Source organism: Pleurodeles waltl, chromosome 1_2, assembly GCF_031143425.1.
Source record: "Pleurodeles waltl isolate 20211129_DDA chromosome 1_2, aPleWal1.hap1.20221129, whole genome shotgun sequence".
NCBI lineage: Eukaryota > Metazoa > Chordata > Amphibia > Caudata > Salamandridae > Pleurodeles > Pleurodeles waltl.
Genome location: NC_090437.1, coordinates 85,878,995 through 85,900,524, shown reverse-complemented (window position 1 = coordinate 85,900,524; position 21,530 = coordinate 85,878,995). Strand labels below are relative to the sequence as shown.

Genomic DNA, 21,530 nt, shown 5'->3' with positions numbered 1-21,530 from the left:
CCTTTTCAATTACTCCTTGGTCTTGAAGCAGTTGCAACTCTTTCTCAACGGCAGGGCGCAAATGGAACGGCACCCGACGATGCCTTAGCGCCACAGGAACCACACTGTAATCTATATGCAGTTTAATGCGTTTTCCTTTCAAACGTCCCAGCCCCTCAAAGAGCTACGGAAACTCATTGAGGAGGTGTTCCAACTGAGTGTCATAAACTTGACGTGCAAAGAACACCAGTTCTAAATCTTCTGCCGTGTGACACCCTAACAGAGTGCCGCGATCCCCAGCCACCACATAGAACTTTGCCTCTGTTGATCTGTCCCCACTGGTCACAGACACTTCCACAGTTCCTTTGAGAGGAAGGGGGTCTTGTCCTCCATAGTTGTATATCTTGGTAGCCGTAGGGGTAAGCGGCGGGGTAGGAGTCAATTGCTGGAAGAGGGTTTCATCCATGACATTGACTGACGCCCCTGTGTCAATAAGTACTGATACCAACATGCCATTGACGTGTACATCGCTCATGGGAGGCGGTCTCTTTTTTTGTTGCCTCCCTCCCGTGAAAGAAATTACAAAAATGTCCTCTTCCTCATCTTCCTCAAAAACAGGGCCACCTGCCGTCGCGTGGTCCCTTACCTTTTCAGCACTTTTGGATACAGCTCTGACATTAGCATCCTTTCCCTTCTGGTCCCCTGGCTTATTCCTCCTGGACCTGCACACTTTTGCAAAATGATGTGCTTTACCACAGCATTTGCACGACTGTCCTTTTGCCGGGCACCCCATATTAGCTCTGTGCTCATAGCCACAGTTTCCACAGGCCCTATCACTGGATCTGGCAAGGTTCGGCTTGCGCGGTGCTGCCTGGCATGTCTGGACAACGTCCACCTGCTCCTCTTTCACTTGGACAGCACGGGTCGATGACGCTGCAGCCAACAACTGACCTCTCACAGTCGCCATTGCGTCTGCCCGTACCGCAGACAGTTCATGTGACTGTGCAAGAATCAGAATATCGTCAAGGGATATACCCTGCTGTCGAAGAATAAGCTTTCTTAAGGCATTGGACCTGCAGCCTTGAATGATCTGAGCTCGGATCTCTTCTTGCTGGTTGAGTCCTGTGCACAAACTCACTAACATTCTCAACCTTGCGTAAAACATGTCCATTGACTCGACTTCTGTTTGTTGCGCCTGTCTCAGTTTGAAACGCTCATAATCGGAGTTAAGTTGAGGATCAAAGTGTCTATTTAAAGCGGTTACCGCCGCATCAAAATCAGACTTGTCCCCTGTATCAGGAAGGGAATCAAACAGCTCTTGTAGTTCATCTCCGCCCATCAACAGCATTACAGACCTTCGTACTGCCCCATCCGTTTCCCTTGTAGTGCAAAAATAGTTTTCTAAGCGATTTATCCACAAACGCCATCTGGGCGCGGCAGTGGCCGGATCAATCAGTTGGCTAAACGGTGGTAATGATGTGACTGAGGAGTGAACACTGTTATTTAACTGTACCGGGAGCTGGGGATTTCCTGGTGGTGGTGGTGGTGGACTGGCATTTGTCTTGGGGCGGGGCACTCATATTTGCACTCTCACACTCCACTGGTTTAAAGAGGCTAATGTTTTATTCTTATTTATTATTATTTCTTTTCTTTGAACTTCAACTTTTTTTGTTATGTGTTCAGTGTTTTTTTTTTTCCTCTTTTTTTGTTTTTGTTTATTGTAGAGTGAACTCTGTGGTCATTTGCAAATGACTCCCTGTTCGTTTATGCTTCTTTATTTGAACACAGGTCATTGCCTGCCAGCTCAGATTGGAGCTTTCCGCTTGCACCAGTCTCCGGTTTTACACAAAGGAGACACGCCCTCTCCGAGCCCCTGCATGGAGAGTCTCCGGCCTCGGGAAAGCAATCAGCATTCACTGTTGCTCTCCCGTAGCAACAGGACGCTTATAGGCAGAGCGCTCGTCGGAGCGCTTCGCTCCGCATGATGTTTCCCTTGGGGCGTGGGCGTGGCTCACCGTCTCCGACTTCCCCGGGTAGGAAGCCAGGCCGCATATTGGGCCGCACACTCGTCGGGCAAGACACGAGGTGGTCGGGCTCCACCGAGCCAGGACCAACGATCGCCCTCGTCACCAAGGCCACGCAGCGCCTCCGCCGTTGCAGCAGTCGACGCCACACCTCGTCCACACTGGTACGTTCTCGCCGAGGGCGGGGAAGGGCTTCACCTCGTTATTGATGTGTTATATTTCACATCAATTGCGTGGTATATCTGTCTCCCGCTCGTCGCCAATGTAGTTTCTGCTAGGGAGCCACTATAATAAAGACACGGAGATCATGCTTGCTTGCTGGCACACTCGGAACTGCGTCACCGCAGTTCGTTCTTAATTTATACCCGTGCTCTGCGCCCCTCCCAGACACGCAGAGCACGTTATACAAACAAGGAGAGCCCGAATGGCTCCCCGCATACTCTTTACAAACCCTACTGTAGACATTGAAAATGTAAAAAAGCTTTTGAAATTGATAAACTGAGTGTCTCAGGTAAATTCAGGGGAAGCCTCCTAATTATGCAATTTAGTGTGTTTTTAACCCATATTTCTAAACCTGTGGGATTGCTTCACTACAAAAATGTGTGTAGCCCGACCTAGACACCGGCTCTACACTCCAGGATTCTTGGAATACCCAAATGTTAAAATAATCAACAAAGTTTCCCCAAAACGGCAGTGTTCCAAGAGAGGAATGCTCTACTTTGTCATTAGGAATCATGGAGAGAATGGTAGTTGATTGATTTCGGTCAAAGGTATAAATTAGGAAGAATTGATGAACAGCGTTAGATGATTTTAAGCCTTGTCTTTCGTTTTGATAATTTAGGGGTTAGTTATCGTGTTTTTAGTGAAAAATAGAAATACAAAGTCTTTCGCTTTACAAAAACGCTTGTTTTTTAAAGAAAATTACACTAGAGGGCACTAATAGATCACAACTTGCTAAATACTTTTTTCAGCTTGCTGTTTCTCCAGTTACTTGCACCGTCCACTTGAGTCAGTTAATTAACGTGCCGCAGGTCGGCTCTGACCGGCCTTACTTTCCTGCGAGCTATTTGCAAACAAACACAGGTTGCCACAGCTAAGGCTGCCGCGACAAGCGCTCAGGAAGGGAATGGGCTGGTAGAACATGGATCCTTGTTTGGTGTTAGATTAAATCCGTCCCTAAACTTTGTTCAGGACCCGCTATTTTATTTTCTTCTCTTCTCGGCCGTTTGATGATCCTCTCTTCTGGAAGCCACAGTTGCCCCTTCATCCGCAGCATAAAAGGAAGGCAGATGGCACGCCGGAGCCCTTCCGTGTGACGTCCACATGCAGTGCTTCAGGACCTGTGTCTTTATGTAAACTTTCGGGTGCGAGCCCCGAAAAAAGATGGATCGACTGAGCTGCCCGAGCTGCAACATGACTTTTAAATCCTCGCTTCTTCTCGAAAAACATCAGGCGAGATTCTGCATCGGAGGCGACATCGGGCGAGTGAGAGAGACGCGCACCCCGCAAGAAATGGTAAATGTCCTCTCTATGACGCTGCTGCCCTAGGGTCTTTGCTGTTGCTTGTTTGACGGCACATTGCCCACCTCTCAAAACACACGAGGGCTTATTTACAAGCCCCTTACGAAGCCGGTGCGTCACTTTTCCCCATTTAAAAAGTGACGCACCGGTGCCGCAAGGGCTTTGTGAATAAGCCCCTTAGGGCCTCATTTACAAGAAACTGATACATCCGAATCCATGCACCACTTTTCTTGCGCCAGCCCTAGACCCCCAATGATGTCATGTTGGTGCTATATTTATGATACAGCACTCCATGACACACGTTTCCACAGATGCGTCAGAAATTCTGATGCATCTGTGGTGCTAAACTGACGTATTGCTGGACTAGCGAAAAATATGATGCTACTCAAGCAATGCGCGGGGGTGGGGTGGGGGGTCAAATGTTAAAAAGCCCAGCATCACTTTATCCCCAGCTCTGAGCAGGAGTTCATGCTGTGAAGGCGCAGCATGGCGTAGTATACCTGGCACAGGTATAATGTGATGCCAGGCTGTACAAACTGGCGGAATGGTCCCATTGTGCCAGTTTGTAAATGTAGCGCAGTATAGGGGACTGCTTGCGCTGCCTCAGCATAAAAAAAGTGGCACAACGGCAGCGCGAGGGGCTTCTAAATAAGCCCTTAGGGCCTCATTTATGCTGCGTCTTTTTGAAAGTGCAGGGATGCGTCGTATTCACAGAAATACAACGCATCGCTGTACTTTCCTCAGGTCTGGCGCGCAAACTGCTGCATAGCACCAACTCAAGTACCCTTGCACAATGGTGGAAGGGTTCCTTAGTTGCAGGGATGATAGTTTATGTGCAGGAAGGGGTATCTTCCTCCACATAAACAATCATTAATGTTGTTTTCCTCTTTCTGTGTGTGCTGCAGAATGCAGTACACATGGAGAGAGGAAAAAACAGGGAGAAATAATGTTATTTCTCTCCGTTGAGCCACTTTAATGCCACCCCTGAGGTGGAGTAGGAATCTGACGCATTCCCAGCCTTGTAACTCTGAGAATGTGTCAGATTTTATGGGTGTTGCGTGTGGACACCCACAGCAACACCCATGGAATGCCCCTTTCACACAGAGTTATACGTGAAAGTGGGCCATATTTACAAGGCCATGAAAAGCCATGCAAGGTGGCTTTCTGTGGCTTGTAAATATGGTCCCAGAACAATGCACCACAGGAGCGTAAAAAACATGACACACACTTTTACTCTTTTTTTTAAAGTCCTCAAAAATGTTGTTTATTTTACAAAATATTGTCTTCACTGACTTCGCACTCCTACCAGTGCACATTCCTCTCCCTTTTCACTGTCCCTTAGGTCCTCCTCATGCACCCTGCGTGTCATAGAATGCATTTTAACATTATATGCTAGTGTGATTGTTGGAAAATCTGAAGCTCACAACCTCCAGGCTTGCTGAGCAAGCTGCGCTCCTGCTGATTCAGTCACTGGTAGAAAGCCTGGTAGAAAGTTGAGTCCATCAGATATGAATGGTTTTTACCTTGCCCAGTAGGACACTGTACTGGTGAGATGCAGGAAATTCTACTGTTTAAATAAAAATTTAGAGGAAGTCCAAGGAATGGGATCCAGCTGTGATTTGTGTAACAAAGCGATGACTGAACTATTCAGTCACTTGCTTTGTAGTGCATGTATGCTCATGCAGGAATGACAAAATTCACTGGCAGAGTAGCTCTATAGTTCTTAGGATTTGCAAATGTAGCGCAATGTGATAATTTTACCATTTTATGGCAGTTGTTGCCCTTATGAACTTTATGTCATATGCCCCATGGAGTGAACAGAATATGTTTACATTGTAAGCACATTTAGAGGGCCTTAATACAGAAGTATGCCTAAAACTACTTTTAGTGCTCCAGAGGAACGTCTGTTTCACAGAAGGTCCACAGATGCTTTTTCCAGTACTTCTGGAATAACCATTGTAAGGGGCAATGTAAAGGTGACGTTCTATCATTTGCCTTAAAGAGTGCCCCTGTGCAAATGAGAGAACGCCTTTGTCTGTGCACCAGAGCAAAGTAGTAGATGCAGAAACACATTTTAAAAGGCCACGGGTGATATGGTAACTATAGTGTACATTAGGGTATACTGTTCCGCACTGACTAGTCAGACTCTCGATTGGGATATGGTGGTGGTCACTGGGAGTGTTTGCTCGTAGGAGTAAGTGCCCTCACTCACCAATGGTGGCAGGCTTCATCATTGGGATTGCTCCTCGTTGGGCTCGCACTGCAATGGCCAATGGGCCCCACTAGAGGGCATGTCATCAGATAACTTTTATTAGCCAAAGAGGGATTGGAAAGGGAGTGAGTTTCAGTTATTGAGAGATAAGATGAGTTAATGTCAAATATAGACCTGGTGAAGCTATCACTTTAATAGGAATTCAGGCATATGTTGAATTAAAAGCATTGTGAGCGACTCCTGGACACAATGATTCAAGTTTTTCCAAAGAAGATAAGATATAGAAGTTTCTAAAATGTTACAAGATCAAGTGAATTCACACTGATCTTAGTTATCGGTCGACAAGTTTCATGAAACAATATGTAATGGGATGATCAAGTGGCAGTTTCTGAGGAGCTACACAGTTACATACCTAATCTTCGAAAAAAGGGGGGAGCCTGTGTTGTGTTAAAGGTTCCTCATTCCTGTGAACGGTGCAGTAATCCTACTACAAAAGAGAGCAAATACTCACACAATTACGTATATGTTCAGTAAAAACAGTGACCCTCCAAATAGCAGGCAAATGCCCCTTGATTATCAAGTACGTGACTAACTCATTGTAAGTTTTGTGCAAGTGCGTCATTGGTACACAGACCTACCCCTATCCTCGAATTCAGAAGTGATGTGGTAACTATGCCACTCACAGGAGGTTCCTGTTAGAGAGCTCCCAGAGTTCTCCTTGACAGGGCCACAGGCGATTCTCAACTTCTCTTAAACAGATTCAGAGTTGCCAGTGGAGATATCCACTGGGGCAAAGCTGTTAAGTTCTATGCAGGCACATAGTTTATCATGGTCTTCCTGTGGGCGTTCAAGGCCTCCACGCAGGTGGGTGCAGCGTCTTACTGCAATGTCTAAGTAGGATGGCTTGCAGTTAGTCATTAGGAAACAAAACTGAATCTCCCTTTGAAAACAGCAAGGTTGTTCATGTAGGTTGCGACTGTGTTGATATGTTCATTAAATCACACAGTCTAAGCCTTTTCCTTTTGTCTACAAGGACATCCAACAGCCACTTATCATCCATATATAACTATCAGGGGTGCAGCTCCTTGTTCTAACAGGATCCTATGACATACCATTTACTTCAAACTGGTTTGTGAATTCCATGTCTGACTCATCTGTCTGATTCATAATATAAAAACATGAAAATTGACCAGTTTTCCTTCTTTGAAGGCTGTTGAAGTTAATACTTCTGATCGAAACCCACATCAAAGTCCACAATATTTCACATCATATACCATCTACCTGTCAAGAATCAGCTTTTGCAAACAGCTTTTGGAAGTCATAGCAGAAGGTTCCAGTCCAAATTCTAATAACATATACCCTGGAGACTTCAGCCATCACTGAGGTGGCTCCACAGACACAATTGTATTGTAGCTGTCCCTTGTTTTGCTCAATAATGATCTCAAACAATTCTGAGGTAGATCCTGGTATAAAAGAGCTCTATCTTGGAATGTCTAATTGCCAAAAAGGCCTCATCCAGGGCCAATCCCCTTCATCTGGGGATTTGTCTGACCACTTTGTTGTACCTGAAGCAAATTAAAAAAATTGACTTGGGGCGGGAATTTCAAAAGCATTAACCAGTCTCTGTTATGAACCAAGTTAATCCTGAAAACCAATGAATTCCCAAAGTGAATCTGAAGCAAACTTGAAATTAGAAGAAAAACACAGGTCATGACACATTATGAAAATTAACTTGCCCTGTTAAACTAAAAAGGTATAACAAAAATAAATCCACATAATGGTCTGTAAAACTGGTTGTGGAGTAAGGGAAAACTCTGAGAGCAATAGAATGGACAAGGGGCCCAAACCCATAAAAGCAGACTGTACAAATGACAGACATTAAACATAAAGAGTATCATAACACATTTTGAGGCAAAAGTAAGGGCATTATTTAGATCTTGGTGGAGGGGTTACTTGGTCGCAATGATGATGGATATCCTGTCCTCGAAATCTAGATACCATAGAAAACAGTGGTATTTAGATTTCAGCAGATGGGATATCCGTCGCTATTGCCACAGAGTAACCACTCTGCTGAGATCTAAATCAGGCCCTAAGTTTCTTCAAAACAGAAAGCAACAGAGCAAAAAGTCAACCAAAACAACTTTTTGATAACATCAAGAAGTCCACCAACGCCCTGATGTCTCTGAATATCCCATACACCAAAGAAACCTCTCCAACTTTTTGATTAAAAAAGAAGAAATGAGCTCTCCTGCTTGACTACAGAACTAGTCTTACCACAGGAGGCCATCTCATGAAAAGTTGCTGATAATTGCACTTCTTTTGAGGTGCTAATTGAATCTGACCTTGGAATCACTATCTCCGCTATCAGGCCATCCTTTTATTTTGGAGACACTCTTCGGTAACAACCGTGAAAGACATTTATTCATCATCCCCGGCTTAGTTCACGTAATCAATTCCTCTTTGAGTCAAGTTGAAGTTTCTGCTTCAAATACGGACATATCACTCCTCTTCTCAAAAAGCCAAATGTTCAGCCTTCTGCCCTTAATACCTTCTGCCCTACTCCCAACCTTCCTAGCAACGTATTGAAACTGCTAAAAACATTGAATCATGCTCCTAGATGACCACCATTGAGGCTTTAGGGCGGATTGCAGCATAAAGCCAACAGTGCTATAAACTGTGGATAGTGCATATATCTTCAACAGTAGCGATTCTTGCCTCCTCTTAAGTCTCAAGCTATGTGCAGTATTTGACATAGTCAAACACACCACCCTTAGAGATATCTTAGAAGAGATAGGGATCCATGGCACAGTTTGGAGATAATTTGAGTCACAACTTCTAAATCCCTCACAGATGGTAAAACTGTCAAATTTTCTTTCCAGCCCCTAGCCTCTTCAGTAAGTGCTTCTCAAAGATTCCATTCTCTTTCAGACATTTTTAATCTGTACTTGGAGCCCTCAACTCTCCTGCAAAATTCCAGCATCTGTTTTCATTTATATGCAGACACTGCACACTTATACTTGAAGGTTTTCTTGCTGGAGGATATATTTGATCTTGCAAAGAGTCTTACACACATTCAATGTTGAATATACTTTACTCATCTCAGATTGAAGCTTTGAAAAATGGAGGATCTGATTTATATATTGACTGACAGGGTACTCCGTCGCAATAGCGAGAGAGTAACCTCCCCTGCAAATATAGTGGTCTGCTCGCCAAATGTACTTGTGAACGGACCTCCAGTTTGGCCATAGCAGAGGCTAGTTTGTCTCCGCTGTAACAAAGCTTCTCCAACCACCCTAGGGAGTAAGGGAAGTTGGAGAAATGACTGCATGCCTCCCCACCCAAATTGTCTGGCGCTAGGCAACAGTAAAAACATTATAATGCAAGAAGACTCCCATGGCGAGGGGAGCATTATTATTTTTCTTTAAAAAAGAAAATCCCATTTCAGGGTTTTCTTTTTGTAAAGACAAATGAAATACTGTGTGCGACAGGGCTGCATCCTGCAGATGCAGCACCCGTAGAGTGAACTGCATTCCCATGAACTGCCTTGACTGTGGGCCGTCTGCCAAAACCTAAATCGGGCCCAGACTTCCTTCTTCTCTCCCTGCCACATTGCCTCACATCAGAGCAAACCCTCATTGAGGAGTCAAACCTGCTCTACTGCAATTGCAAAAAGCTATGTCTCCACCAATCAGTCAAACATTTATAGAGCACAGCAAATCACCTGTGAAGGTGTTGCAGAACAGGAGCTGCACGCTACTGCATGGAGGTATAATCATTCAAATATCCAGGTCTTTAGTTCTCTTTTGAATCGCTGGAGTGATGGTGCGGTCCTGAGGTGCAGGGGGAGGTTGTTCCAAGCCTTGGGAGGTGCAAGAAAGGAGTGCCCTCTGCTGTTGGCTCGACGGATCCGTGGGGTGTCTGCGAGGGGGAGGGAGGCTGATTGGCAGTGTCTGGTCGGTTGGTGGAAGGTCAGGTGTTTTTTGACTTGTGCTGGTCCATAGTAGTGCAAGGCCTTGTTGGCAAGACCTTGATGGGTCAGCATCTTGAACTGGCATCTCTTTTGAACTGGGAGCCAGTGTCGTTTCTTGAAGTGGGGTGTGATGTGCGCCCTTCTGGGGAGGTTGGGTATGAGTCTTGCCCCGGAGATCTGTATTGTCTGAAATTTCTTCAGGGGGTGTGCTGTGATTCCTGTGTAGAGTGTGTTTCTGTAGTCTAGTCTGCAGGTGGCGAAGGCCTGTGTAACAGTCCACATTAATGCTATAGCAAAGGGAGCTCAGTACCAAGTTAGTCTTCATAGGGAAATCACGTTTTTTAACAAGGCAGATGACTCGAAACAGTGATTCAGCAATCGATTATGGCAACTCCCTGTTGACTGGCATTTCCAAAGTTCACCCGGCTCTTCTGAAGACAGCCTTAGTTCTGCAGCCTAACTAGTATCGAACTTCAGATAAAACAGAGCACATCACCCCATTGCTGATTAGACTCAAAAGGCTCTCCATTAATGCTAGGAGCATTTTCAAGTTGGCTTCCATAGTACACAAGACTATAGATATGGGTGTTGCAAACCATTTGCTAACAAAACTAATCACTTCATGACATCTCAGCTCTCTCCAAAAGGCTGACTACCTAAGACTGAAAACTCCTTCACTCAAAAAAGCAAGAACTCGGAAGTAAACTTTGCTCCCAGAATCTGAAACACCGTTCCTGATGTTTTTAGGATGAATCATTCTCACCAGAACTTTATGATATAAAATATTTTTATTAACACCAGCGTGTCATGTTTTAATTAGGACATACCAACCTCAAAAAGGGCTTTGCTCCGGATTACCACAAAAAACCTCACCCTGGGAAGAATATTGTTATCGTATAGATTTTATACTACAGGTGGGGAACTGTGTGCCTTACTCTCACTGTTTGTTCCTCTACTCCATAAAATAAGTGATACCTATGAATAATAATGCTTTCTAGATCTACACCCATTCCATGTTTTTTTATATTGTTGAGCCACTATCGTATTGTGCTCAGTGTTCTTTGGAAAAGCAAAGTGCTGCCCCAGTGGATCTCGTTTGCGCTGTGTAAAACTATACGCAATTAAATATATTCAGTGCTGTGTTAAAATGTTTTCGTTCTAAAAGTGCTATGCCAAAAGCTTTCCTTTTTAAAGAATGTGAGCTCTCATATCCCAGCAAGAATGTTTTGATTTCACTTCTAGATCTGATAGGCAACATATGCAAGAAATGACTGATCAAAAGTTTGAATCATCATCTAGCGTAAAACTACAGCTTTTCACACAGTTAACCATTTAACCAACAACCCAATTTCTCACAACTATTAACTGTAACAGTAAAGCAATCAATCACTCCACTTTCCTAATGGTCCAATTTCAATGGGTATATGTGTAGCCGTTTCCATTTACAGTTATCATTTGGATTCAGTCTTGCATTCCAGATGATCCTTTCGTATTCTCCTTTTATTATTTTATAATCCAGCTGCACTTCTCGTACCTCACATGACTCTTAATCAACATAGTTGATCAATGTATATCATCTCCACAGACGACAAGGATCATTCATGTTGGGTTTCTTTGTCTATTTGATGGAGACATTTTAATATCAACTTGTCCCACTTTAAAGGCACCTCCACATTTCTAGTGCCCTTCTTTTTTACCATATATAAAAATAGTTACCTCAATTTTTGACCTTCTCTTAACCTGCAGCAGGGGGGGCTGGTGTTCAAGGGCTAAGGGGCTGCGCCCCTAGCCTTTTCTGGCCTCTCTAGTGAAGCATATATTTAATTACATGTTGAAAGTAAAACATTTTCTGCACAACATTTTCCGAGTGAAAGTTGTGCACTTTCAAAACCTCCACTGCGCCTGCGTCAGTATGTGGCTGAAAGCTGCACAGTAGGGCTGACAGGGCTTGCCCACGCAAAGCCCTTAAGTTTTCTCAGAACACAGTGACGTCCCTGGCTTATCTCCTCCTCCACCAGAAGTCCTGATAGTAAACAGCCTGGAGCGTTTTTTGTTCAGCCCGGGTTTCTGAAAACTTCAGGTCACTCCGATATTATTCTCCACCCTTTCCTATATACTTAAATGGTGGGGTGTGATCAGAAGAGTCTACGTACCAGAGGTCACATTTTATTAAAAGAATGTGGCATTGAGCAAAGAAAATCCCCTTTTCCTGCATTACAAGCAGTCTGTGGCTGAGAAATGGAATAAATACAATAAATAACTCCATTCAGGGCTCTCTGGGAGACAGGAGTGTGACCTGAAGACCTCAAGTCATAAATATGCCAAAGACAACCCTGCACACAAGTAAGTTGGAGCTCTATTTTTTTTTACAGACAATAAGAAAAAAATCTGTCTCTCAGCTCTCCTCTCCCTTCAATGCCTCTGTAGGTGATTTTGTTTCTCAAAGGCAGTAATGGTTCCAGTAATTTATCATGGCTAGTTATGCTCGTTTTATTTCTTCTGCAGACGAATAACATGATATGTCATATTAAACATGTAATCTGCAGCTCAAATAAACGTGTAGCTTTTATCACTGTAACTGCTGGATACTGGATGGGTGAGGCAATGTGTGTTTGTTTGAATCAGTGTTTGCAGGGCTTGACTGAGTGGCTGAGGAAATGTGGGTGTCTGTGTATAAGAGTTGTGTGGATGGCAGTGGATGACAATGTGGATGAGTAAATGGGTAGGTGACCAAAGGCAGTGGGTGAGTAGGTGAATGGAAATACGTGGGTAGTGAGGCTCACTCACAAGGTGCAATTCCGTCTTGTATTTGTGCCCCACCACTGCTTTCAGTCACCAGCCACCACTGACCTGCGGTTTCCATTTCTCAATTCTACATGTTGTAGTGGTATTGCAACACATGGCTATTGTGACAGCCAAGTGTTGCTGCGTGCCATGTTGGTTTGTGAGGAGTAGTGGAATGTTGCAGAGGGCGGAATCTGGAAAGGATAGAACCTTGAATCTGGCAGTTTGATTATAGGAGCTGGCTGGGTTTGATGCTCCTGTTGTACCCACTGCGCATCTTACCCAAAAAAATACCTACTCTTGATCGCAGCATGATTTATGGACTTTCTCTCCATTTAATTAAATGGAACAACTATGTTTCATTTTGCTAGAATGAACAGTAGATCCATTACTTTCTTCCCTATTTTTTGCTTATGAGAACTCGTCATCATACCCAACAGACATATCTGTGGTTGCAGATTTTCGCATCCTGAGACATCTGTTATATCAGTTATCGTTACACAATATCTAGTTATCTCTGGACAGCTGTAGTAGTGGATAGGTAGGTAGGTAGGTCAGTGTTGTAGTTACTTTTAACTGTTATGTATAGAACTTGTAGAATGTATTGGGGTTCTAATATATACATGATGTCATAGAATGTGGCAATGAGTGAGAGAGGGTGCAGAGCTGAGAGGTCCTTCTACATCCTTGTATGGACATACATGTTCTAAACTTCATGAAACTACTCAATATCTGTACCTCAATGGGATTACAGGCAAAATAATCCTCATTGGTCATGAAGGACATTCAGGCATTACTCACACCAAACGCAATATAAAAATGTTGTATTGGTGGCCTAAAGTCAACTTTGAAACAGAGGGATTTGTAAAAATATGTATTGATTGTGAGAATGCAGACAAATCTCAGAAAACTTTAAATCCCTCCATGTCCTCAATGGGTGTCCTAAGTTGCAGTGGGATGAGGTAGCACTCACCATTGGACCCATTACATTGTGTGATGGTGCATGTAGGTATGTTGTAGTTCTTTTGGTTATGTTTTCAAGGTGGATTGAATTAGAAGTAGTTGATAAGGTGGATACAGCTACAGTGATTACATTTCTTGTGGCTGTGTTTCTTAAGGAAGGATTTCCTTTATCAATATTAACTGACAATGGGGTCCAGTTCAAATCGGAAGGAACTGAAGACGTTTGTCAAATTAGCTGATAGAGATCAGAGATGTATGGCTTTATATCTTCCTAGAGACATTCTGTTGTGGAAAGGGCTAATAGAGCAGTTGCCAAGCAAGGGAAAGAAAATTTGGTAGTATGAATGGAAGAGGATGATGTGGTTGTATAGGATGACACCACATAAGGCAGTAGGTGAAAGTTTGTTTGGATTAAAGAGAGGCTGGTTACCTGTTGGAAAATGGCCCTCTATGAAGGGTCCCCCCAATATTTTTGCCTTCCTCCTCCTCTTTTTCTGACCTTGTTTTTGTTGGCTTTAGGACTCTGAGCACTTTACCACTGGCAACCAGTGCTAAAGTGCATGTGCTCTTTCCCAAGCACACAGTAACATTTGCTCATACCCAACTTGCATATTTAATTTACTTGTAAGTCCCTTGTAAAGTGCACTACATGTGCCCAGGGCCTGTAAATTAAATATTACTAGTAGGCCTGCAGCACTGATTGTGCCACCCACATAAGCAGCCCCTTAACCATGTCTCAGGCCTGCCATTGCAAGGCCTGTGTGTGCAGTTTCACTTTCACTTCGACTTGGCATTTAAAACTACTTGCCAAGCCTTAAACACCCCTTTTTCTACATAAACGTCACCCCTTAGGTAGGCCCTAGATAACCCATAGGGCAGAGTGCTATGTAAGTAAAAGGCAGGACATGTACTTATTTGTTTTACATGTCCTGGTAGTGAAAAACTCACAAATTCATTTTCCACTACTGTGAGGCCTGTTCCTCTAGCATTAGACTAGCATTAGAACTGCCCTCATATATAAGTTTAGGTAGTAGATTCTGATCTGGAAGGAGTAGCCCTGTCATGTTCAGTAAGGCCAGAATGGTAATAGAAAATACTGCTTACTGGCAAAGTTGAATTTATATTACTATTTTAAAAATGCCACTTTTAGAAGGTGGGCATTTCTTTGCCCTTACTGCCATCTGTTCTTTACAGCGTGTCTCCAATCCACATCTGGTCTGTGCTTGTTGACGGCTCCCCTTGTGCATTCCACCCAGACAGCCATAAACACAGGACACTCAGTCACATCTGCATTTCTCTGCCTACTGAAAGGGTCTCTCTGGGCAGGAAGAGTGGAGGGGCTCTCTCTCACACTAAGGACTAATTTACCCCCCCCCACAGTGATTCTGGCAGACAGGACTGGGCTGAAAGGGGAACTTGTGCACTTCAAAACCACTCTTTGAATTTTCCACCACTTCAAAGGCACTGTTGAGTCTATATACTGGGTCTCTGACCCCACCAAATCAGACACTTATGGGTCTACACCTGGATTCTGTCAGAGTGACTGCCAGTCTGCCCAAAGGACTCATCAGGACTGCTTTGCTGAGAAGGACTGCAGCCCTACTTGTTGTCCTGCTGCCTGCTGGCCTCCTGCCCTGCTGGAAGGACTCTGCCTTCTCCACTAGTGATCTCCAAGGGCCCGGATTGAGCTTGCCTCGTGTTCTGAAGTCTCAGGGCCACAAAGACTTCACCAAAAGGTAGAAAGTATCTGTGTGTCAGAAAATCAACCCAACGCCTGCAGAAATCGACATAGGACCTGCCTCAAGGCTGAAATTTTACTGCACCGCAGACTGGATCGACGCAGCACATGCTCTTTCTATCAGGTCATCAAGGATTTTCAATGCTTCGTCCCTGGGCGTCAAAATATCCCTGCATCACAGTGAGGAGCCAAGACTGTGCTCCTGGAAATTGACACATCACCTTGCAGCATGGAAAGAAACGATGCATTGTCTGTGCTGCACCAGAAAATCCGATGCAGCACCTTATTTTTCAATGCATCTCCTCATCTGCGGCCCGTGCATTGTTATTTTTGACACATCCCTCATACTATGTTTTACAAAGATATAACCATCGAGTCTTAAGGATTGAGACTCATTTAAGCCTTTAAAAAGTGATATCCTGACTTGTGTCTATTGGATTTATGTCATTTTGATCTTATTTTATTCAGATAAATATAATCTATTTTTCTAAACCTGTCTGGTGTATGTTTGTGGTGTTTTCACTGTGTTATTGTATGAGTTATTGCACAAATACTTTACACATTGTCTTCCAAGTTAAGCCTGCCTGCTCTGTGCCAAGCTACCAAAGGGTGGGCACAGGATAATTTGTGTTGTGTTGTGACTTACCCTGAGTGGGATTGTGGTCCCTACTTGGACAAGGTTCGTAGTCTGCCAACTAGAGACCCCATTTCTGACATTACCTTATTCCAAGGTAAATCCAGGTTGGATGAAAAGAAGTAAGAAGCTGAATTGAGAGACTAAGGATGTAAGAAAGTGCATTTAGGCATCACAGAAAAGAAATAAAACATACTTTGATGCTAAACACGGGGTAAGAAAAATACTAATGAAAGGAAGTCATTGGGTGTGTGTGAAATCAGTCAAGAAAGTAGTCAAAGGGGAAAGCAAATTCAGTAGTCCCAAAAAGGTGGTGAGAATTATGAAGAATATGGTAGAACTGGAAGATAGCAGTATTTGCCACATGAGTCACATTGCTTTTGATAAACATGGCAAAGATAAAGAAAGAAACAAGGAGGATTTGTTCGATAGACTTGGAGTTAACAGATACTGGTGGTTGGAAGTGTCACAGGGTTAGAAACAGGAGGAGAAAAGCAGGGCTGTTGATGAAGGTAGTGTGCAAGAGACTGATGAAGGAAGTGGAAATGTTCATCATCAGGAGGTTGGTAAAGTGAAGCAGCCTGGTTGTTATGGTAGAAAAAAGTGCATTTGGAAGAATTATAGGAAAACCCAAGATTATAGAGAATTATGTGTATGAATAATGTTTGGTTTCTAAGTTTTGTTTGTCTTTAGAGAATACAGGAAAATAAGGGTCAGTGGTTTATTTTATCTTAAGAGAAAGGGATGTGTAGAAATGGGTAGGAAGGTAGGAAAGTGTTATAGTTCCCCTTAATTGTAATGTGTAGAACTTGTACAAAGTATTGGGGTTCTAATATGTCATAGAATGTGATGATGAGTGAGAGAAGGTGCAGAGCTGAGGGCTACACACATCCTTGTACAGAGATACATGTTATAAGCTTCATGGAACTACTACATATGTGTACCTAGTTACAGCACCAGCCTCAAGTCATATGATCAAATTCAGCCTCTTCTTTGATACATCGCTGACACGCATCACTTGCATTGGCCTTCATTTTGCCTAGTTTTTTGGGCTGATATGCATTTCATGCTAGTACTTATATGGATTCATTATAAATGTACATTTTGAGACGCTTTAGATGTGTGTTTCAATATCATTCACTAGTCCTTCTTTGATATTTCCTTTCCCTTATCTAATTCCCAGTTTTCATTGTCATGAGTGTCTTTTTTTAAAAATGTTCAGTAGTGCCTTATGAAGGAATGGTGCTACTTTTTCCTGGTATACATTGTGATTGAATTAGGCAGAACCTTATGTGCAGGGTGTTCTTTGATACCTGTCTCCATATGTTTGGTATATCAGCCACTATTTTCCCATATTTTAAATATTGGCCTAATGGCAGTGATGTTTCATCAAGCAATTCTTCAAATGACCTCATTCTTGTCTGTCTCCTAGGCAGGTCAGCTCGGCTACTGTCCATAGTTTAACTAATGTTTTCCATGCTGCTGCCTAAAGATCTGGGTGTTTTCGAATTGTTACTTCAGGGGATCACGCTGTTAGTGACTGATCCCTATGCCAGTATGGCTCTCAGCGGCATCTGACTGTTCTGATTGATCGTAGTAGTTTGGGTATAGAACCATACATGAGATTTCCACCAATGCTTATGCCAACTCTCCAAATCCACACTATTGACTCTCCCTGAGTTGACCATGCTTCCTTCAGACATACATAATAAGTTCCACAGAATTGCCATCTTCCCTTAAAGCAAAGGACAGACAGCAGCAGCACAAAGGAGACAATACAATCACACTTTCAGAGAGAGTGTTTGTGTGTGTGTGATCACTGTCAAAGAGTGTCTGAAACTGTACTGGACACTCCCATGGACCAGGAAGCAGATTTGCTATTTTTTGATGCAAGGACACACTGCCCCAAAGTTGCGTCAGAGGGAGAGAGAATTTTTTTTAACCAATTCTACTGTTTATTTTCTCTCCTCCAGCAAAGGTGTACTTTAGTCAGCCATGTGCCAATGCACATTCTAAGTGCACACACCATAGTGCAAGGGTGTGAGGGTTCTTTGAAGCATAGTTTTCTTACTGGAAGATGCTGTTTTCAGAACAAAACTATGCTTTAAGGTTTTCCTCCTTTGTATGTGCACTGTAGAATGAGACACACATGCAAAGTTGGAAAAACGAGGCTAAATTAAAACATTTTTCCTAGTTGTGACTGCCTCAAAGAGCAGTAAGATTGTGCCATAAATCACTGTCTACCAATGTTTGTAAATAGGGATTTACATTAAAACCCATGGTTGGCTGCTTGGGAACATACATGCATTATCCAAGGACCTCCCCCCCCCCTTGATGCAAAGTATTTCAAAGAAGTATCACGCAAACCTGATGAAAATTATTAGTACATTTGGGCTTTAGTGTCTTTAACCCGAAGGGAACACTCTTCCCACCTGATGGTGCCTTTTCTGTCCTTTCTTGTTGTTGGTACAGAAAAGTCCTCTACATGGTAACAGATGTGCACCCCTGCCCTGAGTGCCCAAACTTACTGATGTCTGTATCCCTAATGCAGTTATTCGTTGTCATAGGCGAACATAGATCGTGTGTGTGCACCGTGACCTGTCTCATGGATTGTGGTCTTGTTGGACCAGTAAGGGTGCCCGAAGCACTACCCTCATATTGGTGAAAGGCTACCCCCTTCACCAGGAGTTAAGCAACATGATCGCAGTGTTGCTAGCTTTCTGTGTAGTGATCAGGTCCTTTTTAATCTGTGTCAGTGGAGTGATATACAGGCTTACTCACTTTTTCAGGTTCTGCTGCTGTGTGCTTAACTCATCCCTGGCCTACATCGAGCACTGAAGATAGGACCAGGGCATTGGACCACAGGTGGTTCGAGGATTGGCAATTAGGTCGTCTTATTGTGCGAAAGGGTAAGGAGAAAAAGCAAATACTTCTCCCTCAGAAGCCTAGGCTAGTGGTAGATCAGGAGATCCACACTCACTCTGCAAAGAATCAACATATGAAAAGGAGAGTATGCTTAGGGGAAAAGGGTGTGATAAAAAGAGCTAAGGGTTGTGTAACGGAGGTTAACCCTAAGCTTCAGTTACATCCAAGGTCCCTAAGAAGAGGCTGTAGCATTTGAGGCAATAAAAAGGGAACAAAGGTCTCCGAAGGAACTGGGAATTTGGTTCGTATTGCTGCTGGTGATCCCTCTCTGTACACCTAATGTTGAAAAGTACCAAGAACTCCCAGTTATTCATCACATAGACTTAGGGACTGCCCGTGGTCAGATCCTAATCCCCTGTAGGGACCCAAGAGTAATGTTTTTGTATATGGATTTGACCCAGAAGGGGAGAAAACACACACAAATATAAGCCTATGAATAGGTCAAAATTGTTGAGAGCTTTCTCAGCCTGTAAGGCTTTAGAGGAGTTAACTACAAAAGACATAGACCAAGTAGCCTTTTCACAACGCAGGGATAAGCTGTATTTAATTGAATATGGCGCATCCCTGTGTTGTCCCCTGCACTGGTGCTAAATTTAGCTGCCAACGCAGGCATCCTTGCACCATCGTGCAAGGATGTCTGCTTTGAGGGGTGTGATTGTTTATGTGCGGGAATGTGTCCCTTCCTGCACATAAACAATCACTAATGGCACTTTGGCACTATATAGTAAAGGTGATTTCTGTCAGCCTTACACATGGACTCTGGATGCGATTTCTCGTGGGAGTTGTGGTGGAATGGAAGTTACCCTTTTCTCTAGTTAGCAATAAGTCTCATACAGACATAGGGAATGAAGGAGATGCAGGAGAGTTTTCAATATATGTATTGAAAACACTGCAATCTATGGTAAAATTCATGAATTGCAATGATTAGGATAATGAACAATCATAAAAGCAAAATCATGAAGATGAGAGTTGTGAATATCAAAACCTCCACCATATTTCAATAAACATCAGCTATGCAATTCCTAGCAAAGGGAGCCTCATCTCTACCCTAATGAGAGCTGGGTGTGATAAACCCTAATCTGTCAGTACCATGTCCTTGAGAAGTGTCCCCCATCCCTCGTTACCTTGGGATGAGGTCTCTAGGTCAGACTCTGTGAAGACACATAAGTTCTGCAGCAAGGTGACTTGCAGCATAGATGGCATCTGGAAGGAATCACTCTACTGACCTTGTCCACGTAAGGTGTATTTATATGGCTCATGTAGGATCCTCTACGCAGGTATGTACCTAAACAACTGATAATGTAGCAGACATGTGTCGCCAATTATATAAACATTCCCTAACAAGTGTACACAATGTTCCCGTCAATGTAAGAGTGAAAGGGACATAATGATAATACCTATGTACATACATCACTGATAATGACGCATCCTCAGAATGGCACTGATAACAAAAAGCAAAACATTTCTTTAAAAATGGTGCTGCAGAAGTGCTAAAAGAAATAATGAAATAAATAGGATAAAACAGAGCATGCCTAGTGGATAACAGGTTACTAGGTAAAATGGGCAACAAGTCTGAAAACCGATGGCTAAGCTGACTTCTGTGCCTCGTGGGAAACTAACAGTGATTGACCCTACCCTCCCTATTGCCAGAACAAGGATGTCAACTTACTAGGGAGGGTGCATGAGTCCAAATCTAAAATTGCTCTGAACTAAAAGGCCTAAAATCTAGTTAAAATCTAAGCTAAAAACATACAAAAGAGATTTAATTTCAATCATGATAAGCAAGGCAGGCCAAATTAATAAAGCAATTTGGTATCACATTTCATATTTTGAAAAAAGCCAATGGCGAATTTAACAATATGTGTGAAAATCTCCAAAGTCATCAAACGGGAGTGTGTCCAGGAAGGGTTCCAGATCAACAGATGTTAAATCGAACACAGGATTGGCAGAAGGATCCATGGATTAGAAGTGCGAAGAAGCCTCAGTCGTAGGATCACCGCATAGACGGCACCATCCATTGCACTACGTCGAAGGAGCCAAGTAGTTCATAAGCAGTGGTTCATAAGTGGCCTTGCAAATCAACCTCAATCTCATGAGGCATGACCATGAATGAACCTCCATCGGGAACATTAACAGTTCCTTGGCCACAGGAGGCACTGGCTGGAGCTCAAGACACACAGCATGCATTCAAAGAGGCATCAAATGCAATGAAACACAGGCTGCACGCACAATAGGACTGGCTGGAAGGACAATGACCAAATATGCTCCAGTTCTTCCGGCAATGGAGCATCAAAGTACTGCATCATGCGGTCACGACAAAGTTGGGCTGATGGTAGCTCCATCACTCCGCTTAACTGAGAAAGCACAACCACTGCATATCAGGAAGAGCAGTAGCAGTATTCCACCAATCAGCACCAAAGTTATAGGAAATATTCCAAACACACTTGAAAAGACTGAATGGATAGCTGAAGAAATGACTCAGAAGACTGTCTGGAATGTGGATACAAATCCAGAAAAGACAACCTTAAAAAAGTGTACAATCCCTTCAGTGCTCAAGATGTTAAAAATCCTACAGACCAGTTCTCCAAAGTGCTTGAGGAAGTTGTTACTTAATAAGGATTGTACCTCGGCTGATGATCTCGCTATCTGGAGATTGTATGTCTCCCTGGCCGATGTCAATGCCACTTATTTTTGAAACAGTAGCGCCGTTAGTCAGCTCAGCTTGTCAATATTTACCTTAGCAGTAGCAATGTGGGGCTACATCTCTGCTACCCTAATCT

The 21,530-nt window shown here is 43.3% G+C and overlaps 1 protein-coding gene across 1 annotated transcript in view; it reads left to right on the top strand.

Annotated features, from left to right (window-relative positions):
• Window positions 1–3,005: 3,005 nt before the first annotated feature.
• The window catches only part of LOC138297076 (coiled-coil domain-containing protein 17-like), a 327,301-nt gene continuing 308,776 nt past the window's right edge, over window positions 3,006–21,530 (top strand). The window contains exon 1 of the mRNA XM_069236583.1: window positions 3,006–3,518. Within this exon, the coding sequence (XP_069092684.1) occupies window positions 3,387–3,518 (132 nt within the window). The 5' untranslated portion in view covers window positions 3,006–3,386. The remainder of the gene's footprint in view (window positions 3,519–21,530) is intronic.